The following is a 26,754-nucleotide window of genomic DNA, read 5'->3' on the forward strand; positions in this document are numbered from 1 at the left end:
TGCACAGCGACAGTTTAAAAAACCGCGACTTGCCTAAGCCAGGTTATACTAGAATCCACACATCCCATGTACGCAGGGCAACTTAGCAAACATAGCAGACGTTTCTCTCTGGCCCCGATGTGCCTGTCTACGTCCTGCGGTGCAAATAATCAACATTGGACTAGCCAATGATTGACATGCCCAGGACTCGTAAACATTGCGTCAACACTACTTTTGGCCCAGCGGGGCTCTATTTTATTGCGTCAACACTACCTTTGACCCAGCGGGGCTCTAATTATAAACCAGCGACAACTCGACCGCAGGCCCAAATTCCTTTAATTACCAAATCTTTCCTTCCCCCACCTCCTCCACTAGTCCTTGCTAGTTGTTTTCCCCAGCCATTATTAATTAATTCATTAATGTAACTTTCATTTTCTTGCTAATTCGAAATGGTCCGAAGCATGCAGGTGTAGGTTTTGACCCATGCAGCGGTCCACTGCCTGTGTGTTAGGGCTGACTCCGTATGCCTGAAGGGCGAGACCCGCCTGGCAGGCTTCACCTCCAGTGCCGGCCGCGTTTCGGAAGGCATGGGTTTTTGAATTGCGAAAAAAAAAAAAAAAAAAAAAAAAAACACTGGACGAGGGCATCTCTCTGCTCGAACAATAATAGAATAGGATGACATTCATTTACTAATTTCACTCTCTATTTTTCAGGTTTAGACGACAACAGCCTGGGGGCTAACTACAGCAATACTGGTTTAGCCTAACTTTGACCGAACTATACTGGAACGCAATAGTTCGGTCCTTAAGGCGGCCAGGTGTTTACTAATCTATGTAATTTCTCCTACACATCGGTAAACTTACACGATGATATGCCTGCTTGGTCAGCCGGGTATGTGCGGCCTTGGAGCTATACACTACACTCACACAACGAAATTAATTAGGCCATTTTTGCGCACACTCCACACGCATCTAAATACAGACATCACGACACTCTCATGCATCAGTTAGCCAACTAACTGAGGGGAAAGGGTGACCTCCCCCCGCCTGACACCTACACTATTAAAAATAGAGCCAAGCAACATGCGACAGCTATTTTACTTCTTCTGGACCGTGAGCCACCTTTAATCTTAAAATCACACACATCGCGCCCCGCCGACGTTTCCAATGATTCGATCAAAGTGACGGGGTTGCACTATTTATATTGGCGACCACATAGCGAGTTATGGGAACGTAATAGTTCCCGGTATCGCTGTCACACGCTCCCGGCCGAGCATATGAGGAAACGGCGGCAGCCCCTTCTCAGTCGCACCTGTGTTTCCGTGCCATGTGCGTCTCTGCCTGAGGACGGGAGCAGATAGCAGTTCCCGAAACGTCGCTTGTTTCTGTTTAGGTAAAACTATTGTATTTGTTTGTTTTTTCGTTTTGTCATGTTTTTTGTCTCGCTTCAACTGTTGTGCTGAATTATTTTGGGTTTCAATATTTTTGTGTTGTCATCATTTGTGGGGATTTTTTCGTTCTCTTAGTACATTTTTCTTTGTTTTTTCTTTGTTTGCTGACCATATTCCTGTTTCGGAATACTTTGTGGTGTTCATATCCTTGTTGACAACAGCAATTGTTTGCTTAATTTTGTGTGTTTTTTGTATATTTTTTGAGTATTTTTATTTTTATTTATTTATTTTATTTATTAGTTTTTCTTCAACAGAAAAAGTTCTTAGCAATGGCGTATGTCCAAAAACTTACATCAAGTCATGCACTCCCATTGCACAAATCTTTTAAAGATAAAATCATCCCAGAATTAGCTGGAGTGATTTCAAGAAACCATGAAGAATCAAAATGAGAGTGAATGGGCCAGGAATCGGACCTGTACGTTTAGCTGAAAATTATATTGTTGCACCACTTTGCTGTGTACTTAAGTGTGTTAAGAAATGTAAATCTTGTAGGGGGCTGAAATTATATAGTTTGAAGTCAGTTGTGCCATTATACCTACAAAGTAAGGCACTTCATAAAGAGATTCCTGTGAATGAACGTAGCATATTTAATGGGTTACCAATGCCATTGATTGCTAGCATGACCCACTCTGGTGGAAGAATCTTACATTCAATGACTTTGATCCCAACTCCTTGGCATGTCTCAAATTTATGAGCATCGAGTCTGCATTCAGGTGGTTCGAAGTCCTGTAATGTAGGAAGCCTCTTTGTCTCTCTGCAAAATTGTGCATTGTAATAGCAGCTCATTTGCGCTCAGAGTTTTCAGTAAATATTACATTAAAAATCTTTATAAGGACGTGATGCAAACACGGGCATCCTTGGAAAGAAAAAGAGAGATGGGGCAGTTGTCAACTATTAAAGTCTCATGTATATTATGTTGGAACATTACTGGTTATTTTTCTTCCCACTTGTAGTTGGGACACACTGTTGTATTACAGAGTGATGGTGTCTCTGTATATGGACCTGAGCAGGGAAGGGAGTGTATACTGTGGTCTGCAGCTAAATAGTATATAGTGCTACCAAACTTACACTGGATTGCCAGTCACATGTGAGCAGGCAGTTGTAGGTTATGGTTGTGACTTAGGCATTCGTAAATTTTTTTGTTTCTGTAAGTCATCGTTGTCTGTTCAGTACTCCCTTATCTAATTGAGGTTACTCTGTTCTTAGATTTATCTTGCTGTTTATTATTATTATTATTATTATTATTATTATTATTATTTCAAGTCCAGAATCATAGGAAAACTTTGACAACCCTTCCTTTTTAAATAGTTACAGCATCTCATTCTTATTGATTCCATTCATTTTTTAGGTTCCTGTATTCCTTGTTTTTCTCATACACTTATTTCTTAATTATTTCTTTTATGGCTACCTCCATGATGCATCATGTAAAAAAAATTTTCTACAGCCTCTATTATTTTTCTCTCTCTTTTTATCCACTGTCTAAATGTTTGCTGCTTGGATGTTTGCATTATTTTTTAATGAAGCATGGTGGATGTTTGACTTAATTTCATGATTTTAGAAATTTTTTTCTTTTTAGAAGTTTTGTAAAATAAATGTAATGTGTATTAGGTGAATTAATATGTCTTATCATTATTATGGATCTATGGTGTAGTGCAGACAAGAAGTTTTGGTAGCTGCTTCTCTGTTCTATGCACCAATAAACGCACAACTAAGGTTTCTCTTTAACTCATATTACAGTTCATGAAAAATGGTTACTTCTTTTGTGCACAAATACATAATTATTTTGACAAGTATTCAATATTTGTTGGTTTTAATTTTAATGGTTACTAAATCCTAATTAAATCCAATTCATTTCCTCCCCCAAGTTGGTACCAGACCTTAAAGCTTATGATTTCCCTGAAAGAAAACTTTTTCTTCAGCCGTAATGTTATTGTTTTATTTTTTTATTTCACTTCCTTTCATTATTTCACTCACGTCATAGAATCATCGTCGGGTACACTAGGTCAGCTATAGAGAATCTTTTATTTTTCCTATGTTAACACTCAACTCAACATCGTCTGAACAGTTATAGTACTTGAAAAGAGAGTGAGAATCCACAATAGTACACATTCCCTTCCTCTTCTTTTACTTCCCCTAGCATGCTGCTTTTCCGTCACACTCTTCACTCCATGATGACAGCTTTAAAGACTTCTGACCAGTATAGTACTAGATGTTTCATTTTAGCTTTGGTTTTTATTTCTTATTTATATTCATGGGAATTTTACTATAATTTTTTTTTTTTATTTTGAATGTCTTTTCAGCTAAATTTGTATTAATTTTTTTCTTCTATACATTTTTTTCACACTTTCTTTAGTGTGGTTGGCTTGCTGGTGGCATTTCTTTAGTTTTCATTGCCACTTCTTTTTTTGGTTTATTCCTGGTTTTATGCCTATAGTAGAAGGCATAAAAATAATTTTAACATTGCAAGATGCAAAACATAAGAAGTGTTTGTTTGATTACGTTACGTGAGCCTCTCATGTATTTATACCTGTTGCAGGTGGAACGCGAGCGGGAAACTGATGCTGCGAATGGCATGAAAGTTGCTCAGGTGCTGGAAGGTTTTGTGCGCAGGAAAGTAATCAAACAAACAGTGATGACTACGGTGTATGGCGTGACACGGTTTGGTGCCCGTCTGCAGATAGTGCGACAATTGAAAGGTACGCTGTCCCAGAAGTCCAGGTGTAAACATTTATTAACATTTCTGAAATAAATTTTTGTTTGATAAGTTAATGCCAACTCACGTTTCTACGACCATTAACTTTTCCCAGGAAAGGGTGGTTATTTCAAAAGGTTTGTTATTGCGTTTAAACCAATTATGACCCAACCTCAACTGCCAAACTTAAAAATCACATTTTTCAAATGAAGTCTTGCATCCAACATTCTCTAGTATGAAAATGTAATGCTGTTCTGTTGAATTATTTATTTTATCATTTATTTAAATAAGCCAGTGTCTTAGGAAAATTATACCGTATGCAAACAAAACTAAACACGTCATGCTTGTGTTTTTTTCAACAAGCACACAAAGTGAGGTCCTAGTGTTTTCATCACAGCAGTAAGTAGTCACAGATTTTTGAGTTCATACCTGTTAATGACCAGTCTGAATCTCATGAAGGTTTAAATTAAACATTTTATACCTTCCCTACTTAACCCGCAGATGGGTCCACCCACGGTACCTGTCACACCTATAAATTTGGGCATAATAATTTAAAATTTTCACCATTAGTGTCACCCTCGAATATGAATCGCACCATATATTTGTCTTCAGTATAAATCTATAGATAAAAGTCTACATGTTCCGTGTCTCAGCGTACTTAATGGCATGTAAGAAATACAGCGTTGGTATTGCCCCTCAGTCTTTCTTTGTCTGCTTCCTGTCATACTTCATCAGGGGGGCTCTTCCCAACTCCCGCTTAGTTTTTCCCCCACCAACATCCCGTCTGGCTTATGTCACGTGGACGTCATGAACCTAGCTTCTTGTACACAGCGGTAAGATAAAACTCATGGCTGTCAATTAACCAACAACATTAAATGTACATTTAAGGTCACATAGCAAATATTTACTAAATTTGGATAAATATAACTGTTTTTTCACAATCATGTATGTTTTCGGTTTCGCGCGCTCCCACACATGCACAATGGAAATCACTTTCGGATCTACTGTCTCGAAAAATGCTCCTTAGTCGTTTCAATTTTGATATTACTTTAGCATTATCTGGTATTTATACACGTCACTGTGCCAATTTGTAATATTTGTATTCTTAAGCAAGCAAGTAAGCAAGCAAGCATTTACTCTGTGGTTTCAAAAATTGGCATATGTTTTGGCATATTAGTCTCATTTATCATCATTGTTACAAAGGATTTGTAAATTACATTTTGTGATCAAAGAAAACATTTTAAAATTTCTGTAAAAGAAAATGGTAAAACAAGCAAAGCAAACAACCAAGCCCAAAACAAATAAGACGCCAATGTAAAAAGGATTTGCTCTAACATGATTGAGTTCGGGTGCATAGTGGTTGGTTGTCATTTGATTCTTTTTTGTCTTTACAGATATAGATAACTTCCCAAAGGATTCCATCTGGTCAGCCTCAAGCTATCTGGTTGTGAAAACATTTGAGAGCTTACGTGAGATGTTTACATCCACAAAGGAGATACAGGTTAGTTATGTTTTTGGTGATGTCACCATGTGACAAGATGTATAAAAGTCAATGGTTTTAAAATAGAGTATTTACACGAAAATAATATGACTGAATATAATGCTACTCTTCGATTATGAGTTTATGAGAAAGATTTTATGGATTGTAAATCATAATTGAAGTACATAGCACTTACAAATTATTTAAATTTTTAGTTTTATTTAGGGATGGGACAAATCCACATTTTGGTCGAATCCGAATCCTTGTTCGAATCCTCAGTTTTTGTCATCGAATCTCGAATCCCAGTCCCACACTAAACTTTACCACATGTTATTAAAAAAAATCACACATTTATTTTTAAAAATTACATAGGCCTATGTATTAAAAAAAATCACATGTGTATTTATAAAATTATAAAGTATGTGCATAGTGTATACTCCTGATATAAAATAGAGACAAATAACCTCAAAAACCACACACGTAAGTTTGCATCTGTCTAATTCTCTGTTAAATTAATCCTTTCTATGTTTTCAATAAAATACGTTTGTATAACAGACACCATTTAAAAAAACAAAAAAGTTACGTTTTTTTCCTGCAATGTTATATTATTGAAGGTTGGAAATGATCGAGTAGTTATGCTAATTGACAAAATGCTGCGTAGTTTATCTTATGTTTGTGCTATTTCCGTTACCTTTATAATATAGTTTAGGTATACAATTTTCTAGAGCTGGACGAACCTCAGTTCTCTGGTTTCGAACCGAGCCGAACCGAACCTCATACAGAAATAATTGTTTTGAATTAAAATGAACCGATGACCAGCATTTTGGTCTTTAACTGAGTGGTGAGAAAGAAAGGTTCTCCAGCCATATGTAAAATTAAAACATTATATAGCTTAGCTTATATATAAACCAACTTTTATTTCATGAAGAAGTTCCGTCATTTTGGTCTTTAACTGAGTGGTGAGAAAGAAAGGTTCTCCAGCCATATGTAAAATTAAAACATTATATAGCTTAGCTTATATATACCAACTTTTAATTCATGAAGAAGTTACATCTAAATCCTTTTTCAGTGTACACTAACCTTCATTAAAAAAATATATATTATAAAGATGACGAACATTCAGCATAAATCAACATAACATATTTTTGTGGTAGACATAACCTAACATTTTTAATAAGTAAAACTTTTTAACAGGACATCAAAAAAAAAGTCAATGTGAATTAAGTTACCTATCTACTAGGGATGGGACGAATCCACATTTTGGTCGAATCCGAATCCTTGTTCGAATCCTTAGTGTTTGTCATTGAATCTCGAATCCCATCCCACACTAAACTTCACATGTTATTAAAAAAATCACACATTTATTTTAAAAAAATACATAGGCCTATGTATTAAAAAAAAGCACATGTGTATTTATAAAAATTATAAAATAAGTGCATAGTGTATACGCCTGATATAAAATAGAGACAAATAACCTCAAAAACCACACATGTAAGTTTTCATCTGTCTAATTCTCTGTTAAATTAATCCTTCCTATGTTTTCAATAAAATATGTTTGTATAACAGACACTATTTAAAAAAAGTTACGTTTTTTTCTGCAATGTTATATCATTGAAGGTTGGAAATGATCGAGTAGTTATGCTAATTGACAAAATACAGCGTAGTTTATCTATGTTTGCGCTATTTCCGTTACCTTTACAATATAGTTTAGGTATACAATTTTCTACAGCTGGATGAACCTCAGTTCTCTGGTTTTGAACCGAACCATAGCAAAAAAATTTCGAACCGTGCCGAACCGAACCTCATACATAAATAATTGTTTTGAATTAAAATGAACCGACCACCAGCATTTTGGTCTTTAACTGAATGGTGAGAAAGAAAGGTTCTCCAGCCATATGTAAAATTAAAACATTATATAGCTTAGCTTTATTAAAACACTGCAAAACATTTTATAAGTAAAGTTTATACAAAAAATAATGAAGGAAAGAAAACAGTTTAGAGAAAATCATATACTTTTAATTCATAAAGAAGTTCCATCTAAATTTCCAAAAGACTATCTTCCTTTTTCAGTGTACACCAACCTTCATTTAAAAAAATATATTATTTTAAAGATGACGAACATTCAGCATAAGGCCACATAACATATTTTTGTGGTAGACATAACCTAACATTTTTAATAAGTAAAACTTTTTAATAGGACATAAAAAAAAGTCGAATGTGAATTAAGTTACCTATCTACCTACATTACAAAACCCGCTGACTGCAGTTGCTGTTTTCTTGGAAGAATGCTGCTCGTCAGAAGAAACTTAGACATTTTTTGGGGTGGTTCTGGGTCATCTGGATCGTCATTATCTTTTCTCCATTTGGAAAACTTAAACGACGTAAGCCTGCTCATCGCAAATCACCTCAAGAACAATTATATTGTAAACGTAACGTAAGAAGTGTGGTTATAGAAATTTGCGTCGGAAAAAAGAAAACACGAGAAATAATGATGGCTGCCGCGACTACGCTAGTCAACTTAGTACCGTACTGTAAAATTTACTGGACCAGTACTTTTAATAAACAAGATTAAATTAATATTTTCAGTACCTGACTGTTATAACCAAAAAGGCCAAAGAAAATAAATACATCCCAGTAATTTAAAATACGTACCTAATTTACGTAATCATTTTCTACCGCATTTGTCTTGTGTTAACTTGATCACGTTAGTTTTACCGAAATACGAGTGTTCTCGTACATGCGCTTTAGTTTAACGTATGGAGTACGTAATCTTTGGTGATTTATACAACACTTCTCGTACACGCACTATAGTTAAAGGTATAATATACAATACCTTTGGCATTTGTACTATAGTTTATATTACGTAGTACGAGAAATGCATACAAAATTCTCTAAAGTAAACAAAAAACAAAGCGCGCCTATATGAAAAAATGCTATGCGAGTTATGCGACGATTAATAATTTTTATTTTTATTTTGTCTGCGCTTGAAACTGTTGAGGCGACGATTATGCGATAAAAGTCGGAATATTACAAGTAATGGAATTTTGTTGTGTTGTTTTGTGAATGGTCTCAAATGGGGGTTAGAAAATTATAAAAACGTATGTTTTTTTTTTAAACCAACGTTCGGTTTTTCGAAAATATTTTAAGAGGTTTCGAACCGAACCGAACGTAAGGGTTCGGTTCGGTTCGAAATTTTCGAACTTCGGCCAGCACTACAATTTTCAATTACTACCTAAAACTCTTAAAAACCCACTTCGAATCCCACCTCGAATCCTACCTCGGATCCTACGAATCCTCGAATCCATAGGATTCGGTATATTCGACGAATCCAAGATTCGAAAATCCCATCCCTAGTTTTATTCCTTATTTACTATAATCATTCTAATGACACTTTCATCAGAAGAGTGATTTACATTGTCTTTTTGAAACAATGTAAGCCACAATGATAAAAAAAAATTGTGTGTTTTATGACTAGTTCAAAAGCGTTGGGGAGTGGAGTGATCGTTGTTGGAAAGAAAAGAATCGGGTGGTATACAGTGGTCGTGTGGAAGGGTGAAAATAGGATAGTAGCCTGTAGCCACCGTGGAGAGAAGCAGACTCCATTTGCACCTCTCCTTCATCCTGCGTCTCTCATCTGTCACGCCTGTGCTGAGGTCCAGGAAGCCCCGGACTAAAGTGGCATGAGTGATCCAGTTTACAGGCAGAGTTTTTCAACTATATGGAGGTTCAGGATGCAGTAATTAATGACACTCTTAAGTGGCATAAGTGACATAAGTGACAAATTTAAGAGGCACGGCCTGTAGTTTTTCAACGAAACCATTTCCATAGGCAAGATACAAGTTTTTGGTTATAATGCAACCCTCACTTTTAGTTTCCACATTTTTGGGAAAAATCGTAGCATTGAATTCAGATGAAAACAATATATTCAGATTAAATCTGTCCAGTTGCTTGTCTGTAATGAAACATGATAAACCCCACTCTAATCCAAGTGAGCCAGAAACTTGAGCAAAACATTTCTCCACATTTTCTGCCATCTGGCCATGTCTCATGCACCACCACCCACACTACAAGCCGAAAGCTGAGTCACATGATGCAGTATTAATGCAAAAGGAATTGAAATATACCAAGTTTTAATGCTAGTGAATGATAGTTGGAATGGCATACCTGGACTGTTTGTATCTTACATTTTGTGATGTTAGCTCATTAAACAAAAATGACCACGCTTAAAGGGACAACAAACTCTTGTGTCTACATTACCAACTAAAGTAACGAGATTATTCTGTATCGTTGGATGGCTACTGACTGCTAGCTTAAATATGCTGAAGAATAGGTTTCTTACAACTGGGTTCAGTCCTGCAGGTAGGCGGAAGTAATCAAGCAACCAGAAAAGCCCTCGTGAAGTATGAGGTAAGAAGGTACCGTGTTTTATTGCATAATTGTCGCACATTTTATACTAAAATCAAGTTTCAAAAGTAGGGGTGCGACGTTTATGCGAGAAAAAAAATTTTTTTTGTTAGGTAAAGTCATTCATAAAGACAAAACCCATTCTAGGAAAGTACGTTTATTTAAAAAGTGAAGTATAAAAGAGCATGCCAAACAATTTAAATTAATAAGTCATGCAACAAAAACCTTTCTTCAACTTTAAATAGAAAAACAAAATCTGTAATCTGAATGCGAGCCTGAACGAACGCGTAACTATCGTCGTAGTACACACTTGCCATGAAAGAGTGCGGGCCATCAATTTAGTTAACTCGGCACTCGACAGAGAGTGCGCTTTGCCTGCAATCGGCGGGATATCGATATTTGACTACGTGTACGCACTCTATACAGGAAGCAACATAACCAAACATGAATTATGCCAACTAGTGCGGGCTTCATTTTTATAAGCAGTACACCGTGGCGACACAAATGAACAGATAAAGGTTATAGCGTTTAAAAACGTCTTTAAAAGAAAATTTACACATTAGACAACTTTGAATTTCTGTTTATTAAATAAGTAAGTGGTAATGTCCAAATAAATATTAGATTTATACTTTAAAATACATTGTTTTATACTGAAAAAATACCCACACAAAGCGCTCAGAATCTAATAGCGGGACCAAAAACATTATGCGGCGATTACGTGAGAGGTTATTTTTATCCAAATTTTGACGCCCTGAAATATAGGTGTGACGATTATGCGCGTGCGACGATTATGCGATAAAAGAGGGTAATCCCGGACGCAGTCCCATGAGCTCGGTGAGGGCATGTAGGAAAGCTGCCTTGTGTGTCCCCCACAGGACTGGTTCACGGAGTGCGCCAAGTACATCTCGCAGGTGTGCGGACAGAACGTGGAGTGGGTGACGCCCCTGGGACTGCCAGTGGTGCAGCCGTACAGCCGCAAGAAGCAGGAGACACTCCGCCAGAGCAAGAAGCTGCCCGAGCACTCCAGCATGGACATGTTTGAGTGAGTGCGGTCAGCTGTGTCGTGATTTCGGAAGAGATAACTCAGATGGGCTCGCAACACCATTTCTGAGTAAACAAAGCATATTTTTAGTGATAAGGCCCGCTTGTACTCTAATCAAATGGCTGCTCAATTCATGGCTGTGCAAGTACACCTTTAGTATGTTTATGTTGAACATACTGTTTATACTCGTGTATGGGTCACACAATTTGTGCCAATTATTTGTTTAATAATATGCGAGTTTTTCATTTTGGGTATGTGATGGGCTACCCAATCCAGGATAAACCATCACTGCCTCCAAAATAATAAAAAAAAAAATTTAATTTTTTTAATTTGACCTAATTATGAGTGATTTTTCTCGCTGTTCTTTAAAGCAGGTGCCCTGAAAAGCAGAGCAAAACAATCAAATGCACTAAATTTAAGGTAACAACCAAATTAAATCACCTTATTAGAAGCAATTATGCAACTAGAAAATATGTTCAACACTTTATTCATAAATAACTCTGAGTTTGAGCATGGTTCCTGTAGCATGCAATGAATCAGCCCGCATTTAATAAGAGCTACAAAATATTTGCTACTACTGTACATTTTTTAAAATACTGTATATGTACCGGACTTACAATTACCGCAAATTTCTTAATACAATTCAGGCTGGTTATGATACTTAAGCAATTTAAGCCTCTACACATGGAAAATACTTAAAAAAAACTATTGTCCTATAGAATAATTTTTAAATGATTCGAACTTGTCAACTAATAGTCCAGGCGCCACTGTACTGTTTATTTTCCTTTCCGGGGTATGTTTTCTTCTTTTACTTTCTGGCCATTTACTTCACTTTGGATATTGTTTAATTCAAGTTTGCAGGTGGTTCCCTCGCGCAACAAATTGATATGAAGTCGCAACACTCGTACAGTCAAACTGAGACACCATATAACATAGCAGCTGACTCCGCCCACGGGAATGCAAGGGCTTAGGGGATGGAGCTGATGACTTACTTGTTCATTGAAGACTTCGCTGCGAAAACCAGGTCGCCTGACCCAGTGCCAAAAACTGGATTTTTGGCGATCCACCAAGCAGCTACTTGAAGACTTGCCGGGCTCGTAGACTCACTGGTCAGGCGCACACAAACTTGTTCGCCACAAATTCTGCTTACCGAATCTCCGTACTCTCTACGCATTTCAAATACATAACTTGTACCTAAAGTTATTTAAGGGGATTGGTGCACCAGCATCGTATTAAAAAAAGCAATATATTTGATAATGATTCAGCTGCTAGAGAAGATTTGAACCATTCTGGTGTAAAATTTATTTTTTAATTTTTTTTATTTTAATTAAGTTATTGCTGATTTTCGGGAATTTTTTTAATTCAAGCTTTATTAAAAAACTATAAAGAATTCAGTGGTAAAACTTTCGCAGATAAATTTTCAGACACAGGAGATATGACTGTGACCATTATTTTATCTGTAATCATTATTAATTTAACGTATTTACAATTTGAATTTTAATAAATGAGCTGCTACGAAGCGTGATATTCATTTGCGAATTTAATAACATTCGCGTTTTCATTTGTAATTCAAACGCCTACATAATGTCGGCTGAATGATTGACTTTATTTTAGTCTTTATCTTATTGCAGTCGGACCTAAAGTAAAAACGTAGCTGTAGAAATTTGAGCCGCGTGCAAGCTCGGATACGAGGAATTATGGAGTGCGCTGGACAGTAGTGACACCTTGCGACAGTTTTCCAAACTTTTTGCAGCTCGTTCCCACCCAGCCACAGCTGTCTGCTGTTTACGAAGGGGAGACGGGATTTCGCGGGAAACTGATATGAAGGCCAACGTACTCATTTTCAGTAGATAAGAGAACGTGTTTGGTTTAGCTCGGCGTATAATTGAATGGTTATTCTCTGTTATTATTTAGCACAGTGATTTAGCTAGATGTTTTTTGTTGCAAGCGTAAGATTTATTCAGGAATAAAATGCAGAAGAAACCTTCACCAAGCAGAGAACACAAAAGAACAAAACTATCGAAAGCCATTAAAGCGCTTAGAAAAAAGAATAAAGAAAGATAAGAGATTATTTTATTATAGCTTTTTTTACCATATATTTATTTTTCAGAGTTGCATATGTACAACGCGATGGACACGATGCGACAACAAAAAGATGTGTAAAATTGTAAACATGTTTTTTTTTTTTCAGCAATGCGTGAACCATTCATAAACTATACCTACTCAGCATGTATCCGTATAATTACGTTTGAATTTTTTTTTATGACAGGCATCAATGTTAACAAGTTTATTAAGCCACAATAGACTTTTTTTCAGAAAACTAAGTGTAGCAGAAAACACTCAACATAGTCTCACACAAAATCAGTTTACATGAATGCAGTTTTAAGAAGTAAGCTACGTAAATAATAGTTAAACATTATTTAATATCTGCTGGTAACGTTTCCAAAGTATCAGCTTCGCCTTCATTCACGAACAATATTCGTGAGCTTATTAAGTATTTTGCTGGCTATTCGTTGGTGACTGTTAGGACTGCAAAATTAGTAAATATTTTTCACCCTATACTGAGTTAAATCTAAGTGTGCGCGGTTAGATGAGGACCTAGATGTGTCTCAGGCTTACGCCTTTACACTCTACTCATGCGGGGTATTAACCATGCACGTAAGGGCGCGTTGCCATTGAACTGTAGGATAGTCTCAACAATCCTTTACGGACTCGAAAAATGTCACCTGCTCATTGGCTACTTGACTTGTGACAACTGTTTGTTGTAATACCTGTGATTCATCGTTGATTTGGTTGAGGAGTTTTCAGTGATTCAGAGCCTCCCATTTAACTGTGGCCGAATTGAAGAAGCAGTACACATGTTACATGCTTGAATTCATAGCGAATGGAAACCACAAATATTTACTGATGTAGTGGTTGGTAAAAAAAAATATTATTCATATCGCGTCCATCGCTTCGCGCCATGTTGGCTCCTATATTATATGGATTTACAAAATATAACGATTCATTTACGACACTTAAGATAATGTGTGTAGGATTTTAAGAATTCACTTGAATTAATATTTAAGAACATATTTCAGGATAACTTGTGAAGACGCTCGTACAGACGGCACCGGTTGTGATGACTCATTGCTAACAGAGCAGGGGCCATCTCGTGTACACGAAGTGACATGTGAAACCTCAACATAACTCGAAAATCAATAAGTGTTACATTGAAATGTGTCCGCTACAAATGTTCAGGAATTATAATTTTGAAATCGAGTAGAAATATTCCTGCAATTAACATTAAGTATATTTTAATAGACATTGAAAGCGAATCATTAAGTAGCTTCAAAATCCAAATACCAGAATACAGATAGTCTGTAACAATACAGACCTCACCAACTAGATATTGTCCAGATTGTTAATACTAACACATTTGAAAAAACTGACTAGTTACTGAATATGTTGAAATTTTGTAAACCTGTTACTTTAGATGATTGGTGATGTAATAATGTCTCTTGGAAACTACATAAGATTTTAACTGCTTTTATTTCTCCATAAATTCGCAAATCACCATGGCGGCGATTTTACGATCACGATTTAGTTCTTAAATTTTAAATTAGTTTATTTGTTAAGAGCCTGGTACAATGTGTCTGACCACTAAAGCGATCCGAGCCGCGTAGTGTATACTACTGCGAGGTTGCCGAAGTAGGCTCGGGTCGGGACGAATTTCGCTGTGAAGAAACAAAGGTTTTTAATACATGGAAAATTATCCCAAAGCCGAAAATTTGTACAGTAGTAGAATGGACATTTCTTAGTAACACGTCAAAAGTTTAAGTACTGCCGCAAACCTTGTGCGTCACACCAAACACGAGCCGTTAAGTCCAAAATGACATTTTTTTGCAACGATCCACAATAATGGATATTGCAAATGCAGTTTATGGAGTAGACCGTCAGTATGGAAACCAAAATAATCTAGAAACATTGCCCCATCTGAGGATAGTGATAAAAAGCACAAAGTTTAAACATGTTTCTATAAAATAGACCTTTTAAATTATTAAAGTTAACGAATTCACTTTCATTCAATTTTAAGGAAATATAAATACATCTTACATAAACTTAAAGAGCCCAACGTGGAAATCGCTTAAAGTAAACGTTGTTGCATATTTATTCATCTTTAAATTGGTATATTTTTTAAGTGTCTCATACAATTAGTCTGACCACTAAAGCGATCCGAGCCGCGTAGTGTATACTACTGCGAGGTTGTCGAAGTAGGCTCGGGTCGGGACGAATTTCGCTGTTAAGAAACAAAAATTTTTAATACATGGAAAATTATCCCAAAGCAAAAATTTTGTACAGTAGTAGAATGAACATTTCTTAGTAACACGTCAAAAGTTTACCGATGAAACCTTGTGATCACACCAATAATGAGCAGTTGAGTCCTTAATGATAATTTCTACAATGATCCACAAAAATGTTTCATAAATTTAATAACTTTAATACGTTTTTTTAAGCCGGTTCTCATTATGGCACCAAAGTAATATAAAAGAATGTCCTACATGGTAACTGTGATAAACACCTCAAAGTTTAAACGTCCTATTATTAAATTGGTAATTATAATCATAAAAGGTAAGAAATATATATATATTTTATAGAAATTTGACTACATGTTACATAAATATGTTGAGCGTAGCGTCAAAATCACTTCATAAATATTGTCTGTGTTTTTTTGTAAGGTTTAAATGTGTATATTTTGAGTGTCTGTATACAATAGTCTGACCACTGATGTATTTCAAGCTGCGTAGTGTGTGTGCAGCAGTGTTAAAGTCGCTCGTGCTGGGATGTTTTTTGCTCCAGAAAACTAAGGTTTTTAATGTATGGTAATTCCAGACTGAATTTTACTCTGAAAGAATAAAAGTTTCCTAACTGCAAGTGATTTTTGCTGCAAACGTAGATAAAAATCTTCCAGGATGCGATTTGCTTAGGTAAAAATATTAGTATGATCGACTCTTTAATTTCTAAATTATAAATAAATAACAATAGAACTTCCCGGAAAGTTGTGATAAACCTTTGAATATATATACTATTCAAAGGATAAACTGACGATATTACGCGAGTAGCAGACCCGTACGTGACTACAGAGAAAGGCTATTTTCCTTGACCGTTAGGATTTCTGGGACGAACACCCTCTCACAGCTGGGGTCATAAAATACGGTCAAACTCTTGCAAAAACATCCACCACCGCTCTTTGCCACTAGCAATTCAACGAAGTAAGCTAGGCGCAGCACTCCAATGAATTAACTTAGAAAAAAAATACTAAATATGTAATTCTATCGATACATTTTACAACACAACTTATGTTTTATTTATTTTCTGGAAAACAATAATATTATCATACGAATTATGTTATAAAGTGACAAAACTCAATACGCACATTTACGGTGTATCGTTTTCTTCAATTGTTATGTAGTAAACTAATTTCATACAATTAAATATATATATTTTATAATATAGGCTACATTAAAATTTTGCACAGTTCTGATCTAAAATAATATAATGTATTAGAAATAAAAAATAATTATATTTTTTGGTATTAAAATAATTTTTAATAATAAAATTTTTGTAACAAAATACGAACACACATATATAAAACCAGAGGTCCTCTAGAATTTTGATTTACAAGTTCCAATCAGAAATTGTTTATTGTTAATTTTATTGTATCAAAAATCATTGATATAAGAAAAAAAGAATATGTATATCTCAATAGATGTAACATGAATACACCCTATGATATGCATTAAATATATTTTCAGTAATCCCTAAATAAGACCAAGTTTATTGAGTGTCGCAGTACGCAGCGTGTTTCAAAGCCCGCCGGCCGTGAAAGATCAGTACGGCCGCAGTACACTGCAACGCTCGGGCAGCTTTAATGAGGCAACTAATTATGCTAGACTCATCTTAAAGCTAAAAGTATAATTTAAAAACATTTATTTAGACATTTTTTCGCATTGGGCTCTTCAAATCGGTGTAAATCGTATTTTTATCTGGGTGGCAAAGATAAAAAAAATATATGTCGTGAATTATTCGCTTTATATCATATCTTAAATATTAAAAATTTAAATTTTTTCTAACATTAATGGGTGTATTACAGTTTCTAGATTATTTTGGTAAGTTTACGGACAGTCAAAATTAAATCTGTATAAATGGGTAGCATTTTAATAGACTGATGCAAGTTGCTGTCACCTAGGACTTAAATGCAAATTTTCGGTGATAACGCACAAGGTCTACAGCGGTAAGCTTTCGGTATGTTATTAAGCATAGTCAACTCTACCACAGTACAAAAATTCAGCTTTGGACAAACTTTTTCACAGGTTGTCTTGGTTTCCTGGAGTAACACGAAAATCTACGCGGGGAAGGACGGCTACCTGATCCGAGAATGAAGGATAGGGCGAGATGGGAAGCGAAGATAAGAGCTGGTTGGGTGTCCGTGTTGGAGAGAGAGAGAGAGAGAGAAAGGCGATATTGTGGAAGACCTTCGAAAGATTCCCGCTAGATGGCAGGCCTCAGAGCTGCAATCTTCGACAACCTCCCCGCACGGAAGCTCTCTCGCCACTAACTCGCCAAATCTCACCCGCTAGCTTATATACGTGCTGGCTGGCCGTACAGTAGTAATAAACAAGCATTTATAAAACACTTAAGCTCATTTCCAACAAATTCTGACGAATGACTGTTTTTTGTCCTGCACCAATCCCCTTAAGTTTAGCCATCACTCCCATATAGTCCGGCCCAATCTTGGCTACCCCCCTACGGCCAGCGAACACACACACGTCAGCACCAGTCAGCTGGGTGCTCGCCAATGCCTCGTCGTACTCGTCACTACATCACTATTCACCCCTCTCTCCTACTGCACCTGGCGGCGGAGACATTCAAACAGTTTTTATTGGTGCACAAGTTCATTAACGTATTTTATAGTTCATACTTGTCCACGTATTTTAGGCCTCAGGTAAAGTATATGTTACACTGAAATCCACAAAATATCTTAAAACAATTTAAACTAAAAATACATTAAAAACTTAACACAATAAAAATCAAGCTGCCAACTCTACCTTAAAATAACTAGACAGTTGCTTTAATCTGTGCTTACATGCCAAACAAATTAACTACAAATTAACTAAAATTAATTTACAAAAATAAACTAAAAATTTAGAATCAGACAATAAACATAATTAACAAAATTAACCAATTAATACACACTTCCTAGGGGAGCTGCCGTTAACATCTCTTAAGTCTTTGGTCAAAGCGAAACTGACCACAGGTTAAAAAAAAAAATTGCAATGTGTGGTTGAATGTGTGCCTAAATAACTAGCCTGTGTTGGTTTTTTCATCAATATGTTTGATTAAAATATCTCTGCAGTGCGTGTAAAGCATCATGAACAATGCCTTTAAGTTGTATCTGCCGTATGTCAGGCAGCTACCTGGCTGCCAATAAGTGATGTGGCTGTCTGCCCCTGTGCTGGAGTTTGGAAAGAGGGGAAAATCCAAAAATAAACCAGCCAGAGTGTCAGGAAGAAGGAGGAGAGTGCAAGTGTCCATGCAGCAGTGTTTAAGGTTCTCCCTTCCTCTCTCACTGTAAATATTCATGAACTGGCACCGTTCACAATCATTACGTGCTATCTCAACACGTTTTTGTGATGCAGCTGTATCCAAACATTGTTTTTTCTTCTGAAACAAAACTGCTTGTTTTTATAGAAGGAACTGACAAAAAATTTGAGAAGCATGCTGTCTTCTCTCTTGGGAAAGGAGATGTGTAAAGGAAATACAATAGATGGGAAGGAAAACACGGGTATATTGGGAATCTAATTCTTACTATTCAAATTAAATATTTGTATTTGAGAAATGCAGTAACTGTTTCATCATCTTGAAATTTGCACTTTAAAGTATGTATCTTCGAAAGAGGTTGCAGCAGACGTTTCCAATGTGAAGATGTTGGGCGCTCGCCATTCCCCTCCCTTTCCCTCTCCACCTACCCCTTGGAATTACGCCACTTTTTTTATTGTGCTGTGACAATTCCGATACTCTCCTCCCGTACCTCTGCAGAGTGTTAGGGTATAAATACTGTGTTTTCACTGTTGCTCCCTTCACTTCACTTGACTTCACTTCATATTTTTTTACTTCAATTCTATTCTAGTTTATGTATGGCCTAGGACTCTTAATACGTTAGTGCATAGTCCGAGTAGGTTTTTTTTGGCATGCCACTTATAACGGTTCGTTATATACAAAATAAAACAGTTCAACGCCGATTGCAAATTTTGTTGTTTTTTTATTTTTTTCCAAACAGAATGCCCCGACGAATCCAAACACTTACAATTGTTCATTCACTCGTTCCACATGTATATCTGACTGTCGAAAAGATGCTCGTAGTTCGCATGATGAGAATTTACCGGAAAAAAATATCGTCCTTCAGTAATGTTTTACTGCAAGTACACGAAAATGGGACGACCTCGAAGAGGACCGCACCCAGCGAAAACGTATTCCGCCCCGAGCCAACTGCCGACGAAGGTGGCCGCAATTTCTAATTCATTGTCCGAAAGAAAAAAAAACAAATTAGGTTGATTTAATCTTCGGCCTGGCTCCGACCACCAACGTGAAATTATCTATTAGTACATTACATTATAATTCAGTGAGAAGCCACCGAACGCGACCTACTGTGGCAGCGATCGACAGACGACTGGTGAAGTCTGGCCACTCTCTTCTCCACGCAGGGAGGAGAAGTCACCTGACCTCACCGACCAATCACACGCACGCTTCATTCACTCTACAGATATTAGCCAATCACAGAACAAGTTACAACACATGAAAAAATCTTGTACACACAGAAATCTGGGCTTCCCCTGATTTGTCTCTTTTCAATTTTACAACGAAATCGGGGAGTTCCATTCTCGTTCTCTCTCCCACACCGTGAGAGAGCAGTTATCACCCGGTTCCCATGCAGGGGGGGAATTACCGTCTTTATCTCGGTTGGCGGGGAAGCACTGTTCCCTTCTCACTCCCACTCACAGGCCTCTCATGCCTCTCTTTCTAACCATCACACCAGCCCAGACACAGTCCCGTGATTTATAATTATATTACCACACGTTAATTAAGAATTAAGAACAACAATTATAATACAAATTACTTTACAACATTAAAATCATTTAGAAATAACCTGAAAAAGTAGGCCTAAACAAGCAAAAATCTAGAACAGCGACTTCTTTGTGAAAAATTACATAAAAAATAGTACTGATAGTAAATGTCTGTTAAAATACAAGGTACATTCTTAAAACACATAGCAAGTGAAAATAACATATATTAAAAGCCATAACGTCTGATTATACTGTCTCATAATATACACACCACTCTAAAAACATTGACTTATTTATATTTACCTATACAAAAAGAAGTTTAAAAGAAAATTATTTATTTAGGAGGGCAGGGTTCTGCAACATTACACACTTTAGAAATTACGTCCAGGTTAACTGCCCGAGGGTTTGTTTCAGATTTGTTATTAAATTGATCTTTAGGCCATATCATATTGCATTATATAGTTGTGTAGTATTCCATTTATACTGGAATGAATACATAGATTGTTGTCTTGAATTTTTTGTGTAAATTGTTAAACTTTTATGTTAAGCAAACTATTCATTGCCTTGCATTGTTTAGAAGGATTGCATTTTGTCAAGGATTTTCTTAAATGTTGTTTATTGGGAAATAAAACAACTAAATGCCCTGAGTTATCTCTTTTTTCAAATCAAGTATGTTATGCCTTTGCATTTCATGAATGGTCATCCTCTTTCACAACTAATCTTCTCTGTGTCCTTAACAGAATGGACTTTGTAAATTGTCTGCATTAGTTTTTTTTCTCTTTGTGCTCATTGTTAGAAGGCTGTTTCAACTTGGGTCTAGGCAGGCTTCTACAAGGTATTGTAAGAAAAATTTTATAGATTTTCAAAATTTCTGTATGGATACTGCATGATTTCAGAAATATTTATGGATAAATAAAAATAATAATCAAATATACTTACCTATTCAAAGTTTTTTGCAATTATATCAATCACATAGCTTTATTTCATGATTAAATAACTGATTTAAAGATTTTATTCATAATGCACCAACACAATACATGATATTTTTTATACTGATGTAGTATTTTTCAGTATTATTATTGGAATTGTGTCCAAAATGAAAGAGACTTAAAATGTATCGAAAAGCTTTTAATGTGGAATGATATGTTTCAGGCGGCCAAATGTAATGAAGCAGAAGAATGCATTCCCGCCGAACTTCATACACTCGCTGGATTCTTGTCACATGATGCTGACATCGCTGTTCTGCGAGCGTCACGGCATCACGTTCGTGTCTGTGCACGACTGCTTCTGGACGCACCCGAGCACCGTGGATGTCATGAACAAGGTTTGTTGTGGATCACCGACTCATGATACACTTTATTTCTGTGTTATTTCTTTCCCTTGTGCTTGTGGTGATGCCTCTTCTCCTTTATCCATTTGTAATTTTGTTAGATGAAATGAAGAAAGCCCTCGGTAGGCGACACAAAGCTGCAAATAAATTACACAACACTTTAAAATGATTGATGATGGCATCACGCTTGTGGCGAGAGGTTGATCTTCCAAAATTATAAAATAAATTGCATGTGCAATGTGAAGTATAGAATGATACAAAGCTTCACATATGTCTACTGCTATACTACCTACATAATGTTTTTAAAAGCAGTAGTATATATATTTTAGTTATTATGTGATTTGTGTTTATTTCTGATGCCAACCTAGTATAAAAATTTTAATCACTTTCTTACCACAATTCGTACTCTTAATGTACATCAAAAAATTAATCCCAAATCAATTTGTGTTCTTTTAACAATCTTACTCGAAACAGTACTAAATCTCACTTTGAAAATTTTCAGAATTATAAACAGTATCTGGAATGTGCATACGTTTTGAGTAGGGATGGGACGAATCCTGATTTCCTCGAATCCGAATCCTAACTCAAATCCTCGACTGGAATTGCCGAATCTCGAACCCAAACCCGAATCTTTTAACAGATGATGTCCACATATCTAATGTTAAGTGAGATGTATTCTGCTTGCACTAAAAGTCCCTTGACTTTATCACATGTAGTTTGGTACATTTCTGGTATAGCCTAAGTGTATATAAAGACAAAATTTTTTTTTTTGAGAAATTTCAGTTTTCGTACAGATTAGCGGTTAGGATTTTTTCTACAAATAAGCTAGAGGTCTGCGAGCCTAAGAATTTTACTTTGAGCCGAGCTCGTGCTTTTGTGGTACAGTTACACTTTTGGGAAATTATTTTTATCTTAAACTTAGTATAATGTTTGAATAAAGTATTAAAATGAAGTGGGCTTATTAATTTTGGGTAACTATTTACAGTGTGTGTTTACATTTTGGACTGCTAGAAAAAAATAACATTTTTTTCCATTTAATCTTACCTGTTTCCATTGGTTCATTAGTAACTGATATCATCCAACTAACATAACCCAGTAGTATATGTTTGTGTAAATGTAACATATCTTTGGGAAAATTTCATCCTTGCCAATTTTTCTGGAGTCCTTACTGAGCTTCAACAAACTTAGCACCAAAAATCATGTTGTTTGAAAAGTACATTCACATTGTTTCAGCATTTCCACTTTTCAGCACAGTAATTCTGAGAGAGATTTTCACAGAGTCTTATTAAATTCTGTTCTTTAATCTATCATGCAGAACAATAATTCGTTCAGGAGTTAAATTAGCTCTACGATTGGAGATAGTGTTTCCAGCAGAAGAGAAGCGTCTCTCGCTGGCAACCTGCTTGGCTGGAATGCTTTAGTAAAATTGCTTAACCTCAAAATTAGTGTCATAAATATCTGTAACTGGTCATTAAAGTTTAATCAATTGAAAGTAATAAAAATAAAAGCATTTTACTTCATTCAAATTACACTTGCAAAAAAAAACATACACACATAAACCTACATGGAAATTAAAGTCTTTTTCAATATCCTGAAGTCTGAAATATGTTTACTCATGTCATTAAATGTAGAGCTGTATTGAACAAGCCGATTTTGCCAATATTTAGTTGAATCGGCATTTCTGCCGACTTCCGATACAGTACGCTTGTTAATTTTTGGCCGATATTACTTAAAAACGAGAGAGACTGCCATAACCTAAAAATCCACGAGTACCATTTTCACTTTTCGTAGTAGTACGGCATTCTTTCACATCGCATTATTTCTTAGCAACATGTGCCAACCGTACATATCAAAGTTTAACATCTTTTTTTTTTTAACAATGTTCTTTAATTTCATATGTCATAAATAAATAATACATTACTATCACGGTAAATATACATCTCGGTTGTTACGGTAACTATAGTGCAAATATGGTAGCTATCATGCTTCTGAAGTAGTTATGGTATTCTACAAAGAATCTTTAGTTCTTATTATGGTAATTATCTTAAAATAACTATTGGGTTTGTACTGTAGTTATGGTACATCATCCATATTTCTTCGTATGTTGTTGTTCATTTGTCTTTTCTTCATATTTACGTGCGCCGTTTAGGGATGGGAAATATAGTTCTTTGGAAAGAACTAGTTCGTTCTGAACTAGTCACTTCAAAGACTAGTTCTTTAGGAACCGTTCTATTGAACTACATCGGTCGCGGACTGTATCGCGGTTTCCAATGTTTAAACAAAATATTCCATACATGACACCAACACAATCGTTACAGACATTTTGTTTTATGGGCATTTCTTTTTCTATAAATAAAAGAGGCACACAGTAATCCGATGCTTGTAAACAATATCTCCCATTACAAATGAGCGACTATCATATTGTTTTTCTTTCACACACTTCTTACATTTTTGAATGTGTATTAATTTATTTTCTGCAAGTAAAGTGCTTATTTTCACATGTGTACAAAACAAAATAATAGTATAGTGTTTTCTCATCTGTGACAACCTAAGCTGATTTTTTTCGTATTAGGTAAGTTTTATTATGTTTCTTTAAATTTTAGTGTAGTTTTGTAATGTGTGGTCTATGTGTAATTAAAGTTTAATTTCAGATTGTATAGGCTATCTGAAATTTAACGTAATTACACTTATTTACGTGACACGTTTTTTAATGCCAATATGTAATGTAAATGTCTAAAGAATATTAGATAAAAATTAAGAGTTCACGATCGTCAAACGATACATCATTGCGCAAGAAAGAACTAAACGAAAATAATGACCGACAGCCTAACTACACAATTAAATAAACTTACTGTGTGAACTATCTATGTCTTTGAACTAGAAAGTTCAGTGTGTATATGTACTCCCTTTCTCTTCGGTCTTCGTAGTTCAGATCAGTACTTGGAACGGGAGTCTCTGCTTGGAACTGACGAAGCGAGACCAAATAAAGAACAAACGTAAGAGAGGGAAGAAAGCAAGAAAGAAAGACGTGGCATTTTGGGCGACAGTGGTATGATTTGGGGGGGGGGGGGGGGGTTATCTTTCGCGCATGCGCAGTAAGGACCAAACAGAGTAGGAGACGAGAAACACGCAAAGAACGAAAGAACGATTGTTTTTGGTAACAGGGAACTAGTAGAGGTTGGTTGTTACAGCAATTTTCGGTTTCTGTTCCAACCTGATACTGATACAGTAATGTACCTAGTTACAAGTATCTGATAGTTTTGTATCAGAGCAGTAGCGGTCCCAGGAATAGAGGTCGTTTGTTACAGCAATTTTTGGTATCTGTTCCAACCTAATACTGATACAGTAATGACCTAGTTACAAGTATCCGATACTTTTGTATCAGAGCAGTAGCGGTCCCAGGATGAACTAGTCACCTAGGGATCTTTCGCGCATGCGCAGTAAGGACCAAACATAGTAGGAGAAGAGAAACACGCAAAGAACGAAAGAACGATTGTTTTTGGTGACAACGAACTAGTCACCTAGTTCGCTCGTCAGAACAGTTCCAAATGAACTGGTAGTTCGCGAACTACCCATCCCTAGCGCCGTTATTTGAGACAGGAAGTTTCAGAAAAAATTTTAACGGACTTTATATCACACATTTAATGGCGTAAATAATGAGACCTCGAGCAATTTAAACGCTTTATACGGAAAAACTTACCATGCGGAACCTCGTAAGCGAGTTTTACTGTATTTTTTTCCCCGTAAATAGTAAAAAACCGAATCCTTTGACGAATCCTATATCAGACCCGCCGAATCTTCGAATCCCTAGGATTCGGCGGATTCGGCGGATATTGGATTCGGTCGCCCCATCCCTAGTTTTGAGGCTAGACTTCAAACATTAATTTAAGATTACTAAAGCAAATATATACTTTTAAAACTTATCTTAAAAATAAACTGCCTTGATCTATAGTGGGCTAATACTCGTTAACTTTAGGTAGTTGCTACTACTCTTCAAGACCTGCATCAATTACAATGTTATAATTCAACCAACAAATCTTGTGGTGCTAATAAACTCTTTTAACATACCTTAGTTATGTCTCTCAGCCATTATAACACATACATAACTTGCAATTGCTTAGGTGTGTTACTACTACCATATTAGTTTTTATAATTTATTTATTATAATCTACTTAATCCTTATGAACAAATTTTACATGTTTCTCGAGCAATTTTTTATTAGTGTGCCTAAATTAAATACTCACTTAGCAAATAAATGTTATTTATATGTACGTATTGCTATATGTTGCAGCACACAGGTTGTAGGTACAGGTTGCTCCAGCCATCTAGTGACATGTGAAGCAACTGTGCTACCTAGCGGCTGGGTGATTTGTTTGTGGTCGGATTAGGGTAAATTGTGCCGCGGATAATTTATTGTAACAAATTAACACACAATTTATTAGGACATACATATTGAATCTTGGGTGTGACTGGAAATTGTATGGAGTTTAACCTAAAACTGAGAATCAAGAACCGATTTTTAAGAACTGAGAACTGGAAAAAAAAGATGAGGGGAAAAAAATGGATCGACAGATCACTAATATATACATTCATATACCTATAACATATTATCATCTAAAGTTTCAAATAATGTTAAAACCTATTTCCTTTATTTTTAAATTAATCCTTGCAATATTAGGAATTTTTTCCTTGCTCAGATGTGTTATTAGTATAGTTGTTCAGGAATTCAACACATTTTTTTCTTTCAATCTTAAAAAAACAATTTTGCTGTCTTATGAACTTCTCAACCAGCATTTCTTCTAGTAAGTTGCCTGGGACCTTCAGGGCTGGTGGGCCATGCCCACCTGTTATCTTACCTTCTTTCTGGTGGTGCTTGAGAATAGTTTCTGTTGGTATTCTTGATCTTGAATGGTTTATTGTTGTTTTGTGTCTTTATTTAGTTTGTGTTTAATGTCAACTTGAATTCCTCTACTGTTTGGCCATTCTGATGATGTCCTGTAGTATTTTTTCTTGGCCCCATTTGTGTCCTTCGGAAGTGACGCCACATGATAGTGTGCAATAAATTTGTATGCTCTTTTTTCCTTTATTTTGCTTTTGCAAAAAAAAATTAATATTGGACTTAGAGAATTTTTTTGGTACACGGTAACATTGTGTACATGTATTATTATCTGTGGCTGTATTTTCAATAATAATTGTTAGTTTATTGTAATTAGTGATGGGTTGACTTCACTTTTTCTCATATCTGTATCCGAAACTGAGTCTTAAAAGCATGC

General features: G+C 35.8%; 1 protein-coding gene and 1 long non-coding RNA gene across 3 annotated transcripts in view; one reads left to right on the forward strand and one right to left on the reverse strand.

Moving 5' to 3' along the window:
- Positions 1 to 26,754, forward strand: part of LOC134542655 (DNA-directed RNA polymerase, mitochondrial) — a 115,256-nt gene that overhangs the window by 76,730 nt on the left and 11,772 nt on the right. The window contains exons 18-21 of the mRNA XM_063387074.1: positions 3,966 to 4,125; positions 5,516 to 5,622; positions 10,881 to 11,047; positions 21,304 to 21,475. Coding sequence (XP_063243144.1) covers positions 3,966 to 4,125; positions 5,516 to 5,622; positions 10,881 to 11,047; positions 21,304 to 21,475 — 606 coding nt within the window. The remainder of the gene's footprint in view (positions 1 to 3,965; positions 4,126 to 5,515; positions 5,623 to 10,880; positions 11,048 to 21,303; positions 21,476 to 26,754) is intronic.
- On the reverse strand, positions 19,330 to 24,480 carry LOC134542656 (uncharacterized). Of its 2 annotated transcripts, none has more exons than XR_010076839.1 (2): positions 24,334 to 24,480; positions 19,330 to 21,618 (listed from the first exon to the last, which is right to left on the reverse strand). It is a non-coding gene; the product is annotated as an uncharacterized LOC134542656 (long non-coding RNA). The 2 variants fall into 2 exon arrangements; XR_010076838.1 differs by lacking the exon at positions 24,334 to 24,480 and adding an exon at positions 22,526 to 24,318.

The sequence above is a fragment of the Bacillus rossius genome (genome assembly GCF_032445375.1).
Source record: "Bacillus rossius redtenbacheri isolate Brsri chromosome 9 unlocalized genomic scaffold, Brsri_v3 Brsri_v3_scf9_1, whole genome shotgun sequence".
Classification (NCBI taxonomy): Eukaryota; Metazoa; Arthropoda; class Insecta; order Phasmatodea; family Bacillidae; genus Bacillus; species Bacillus rossius.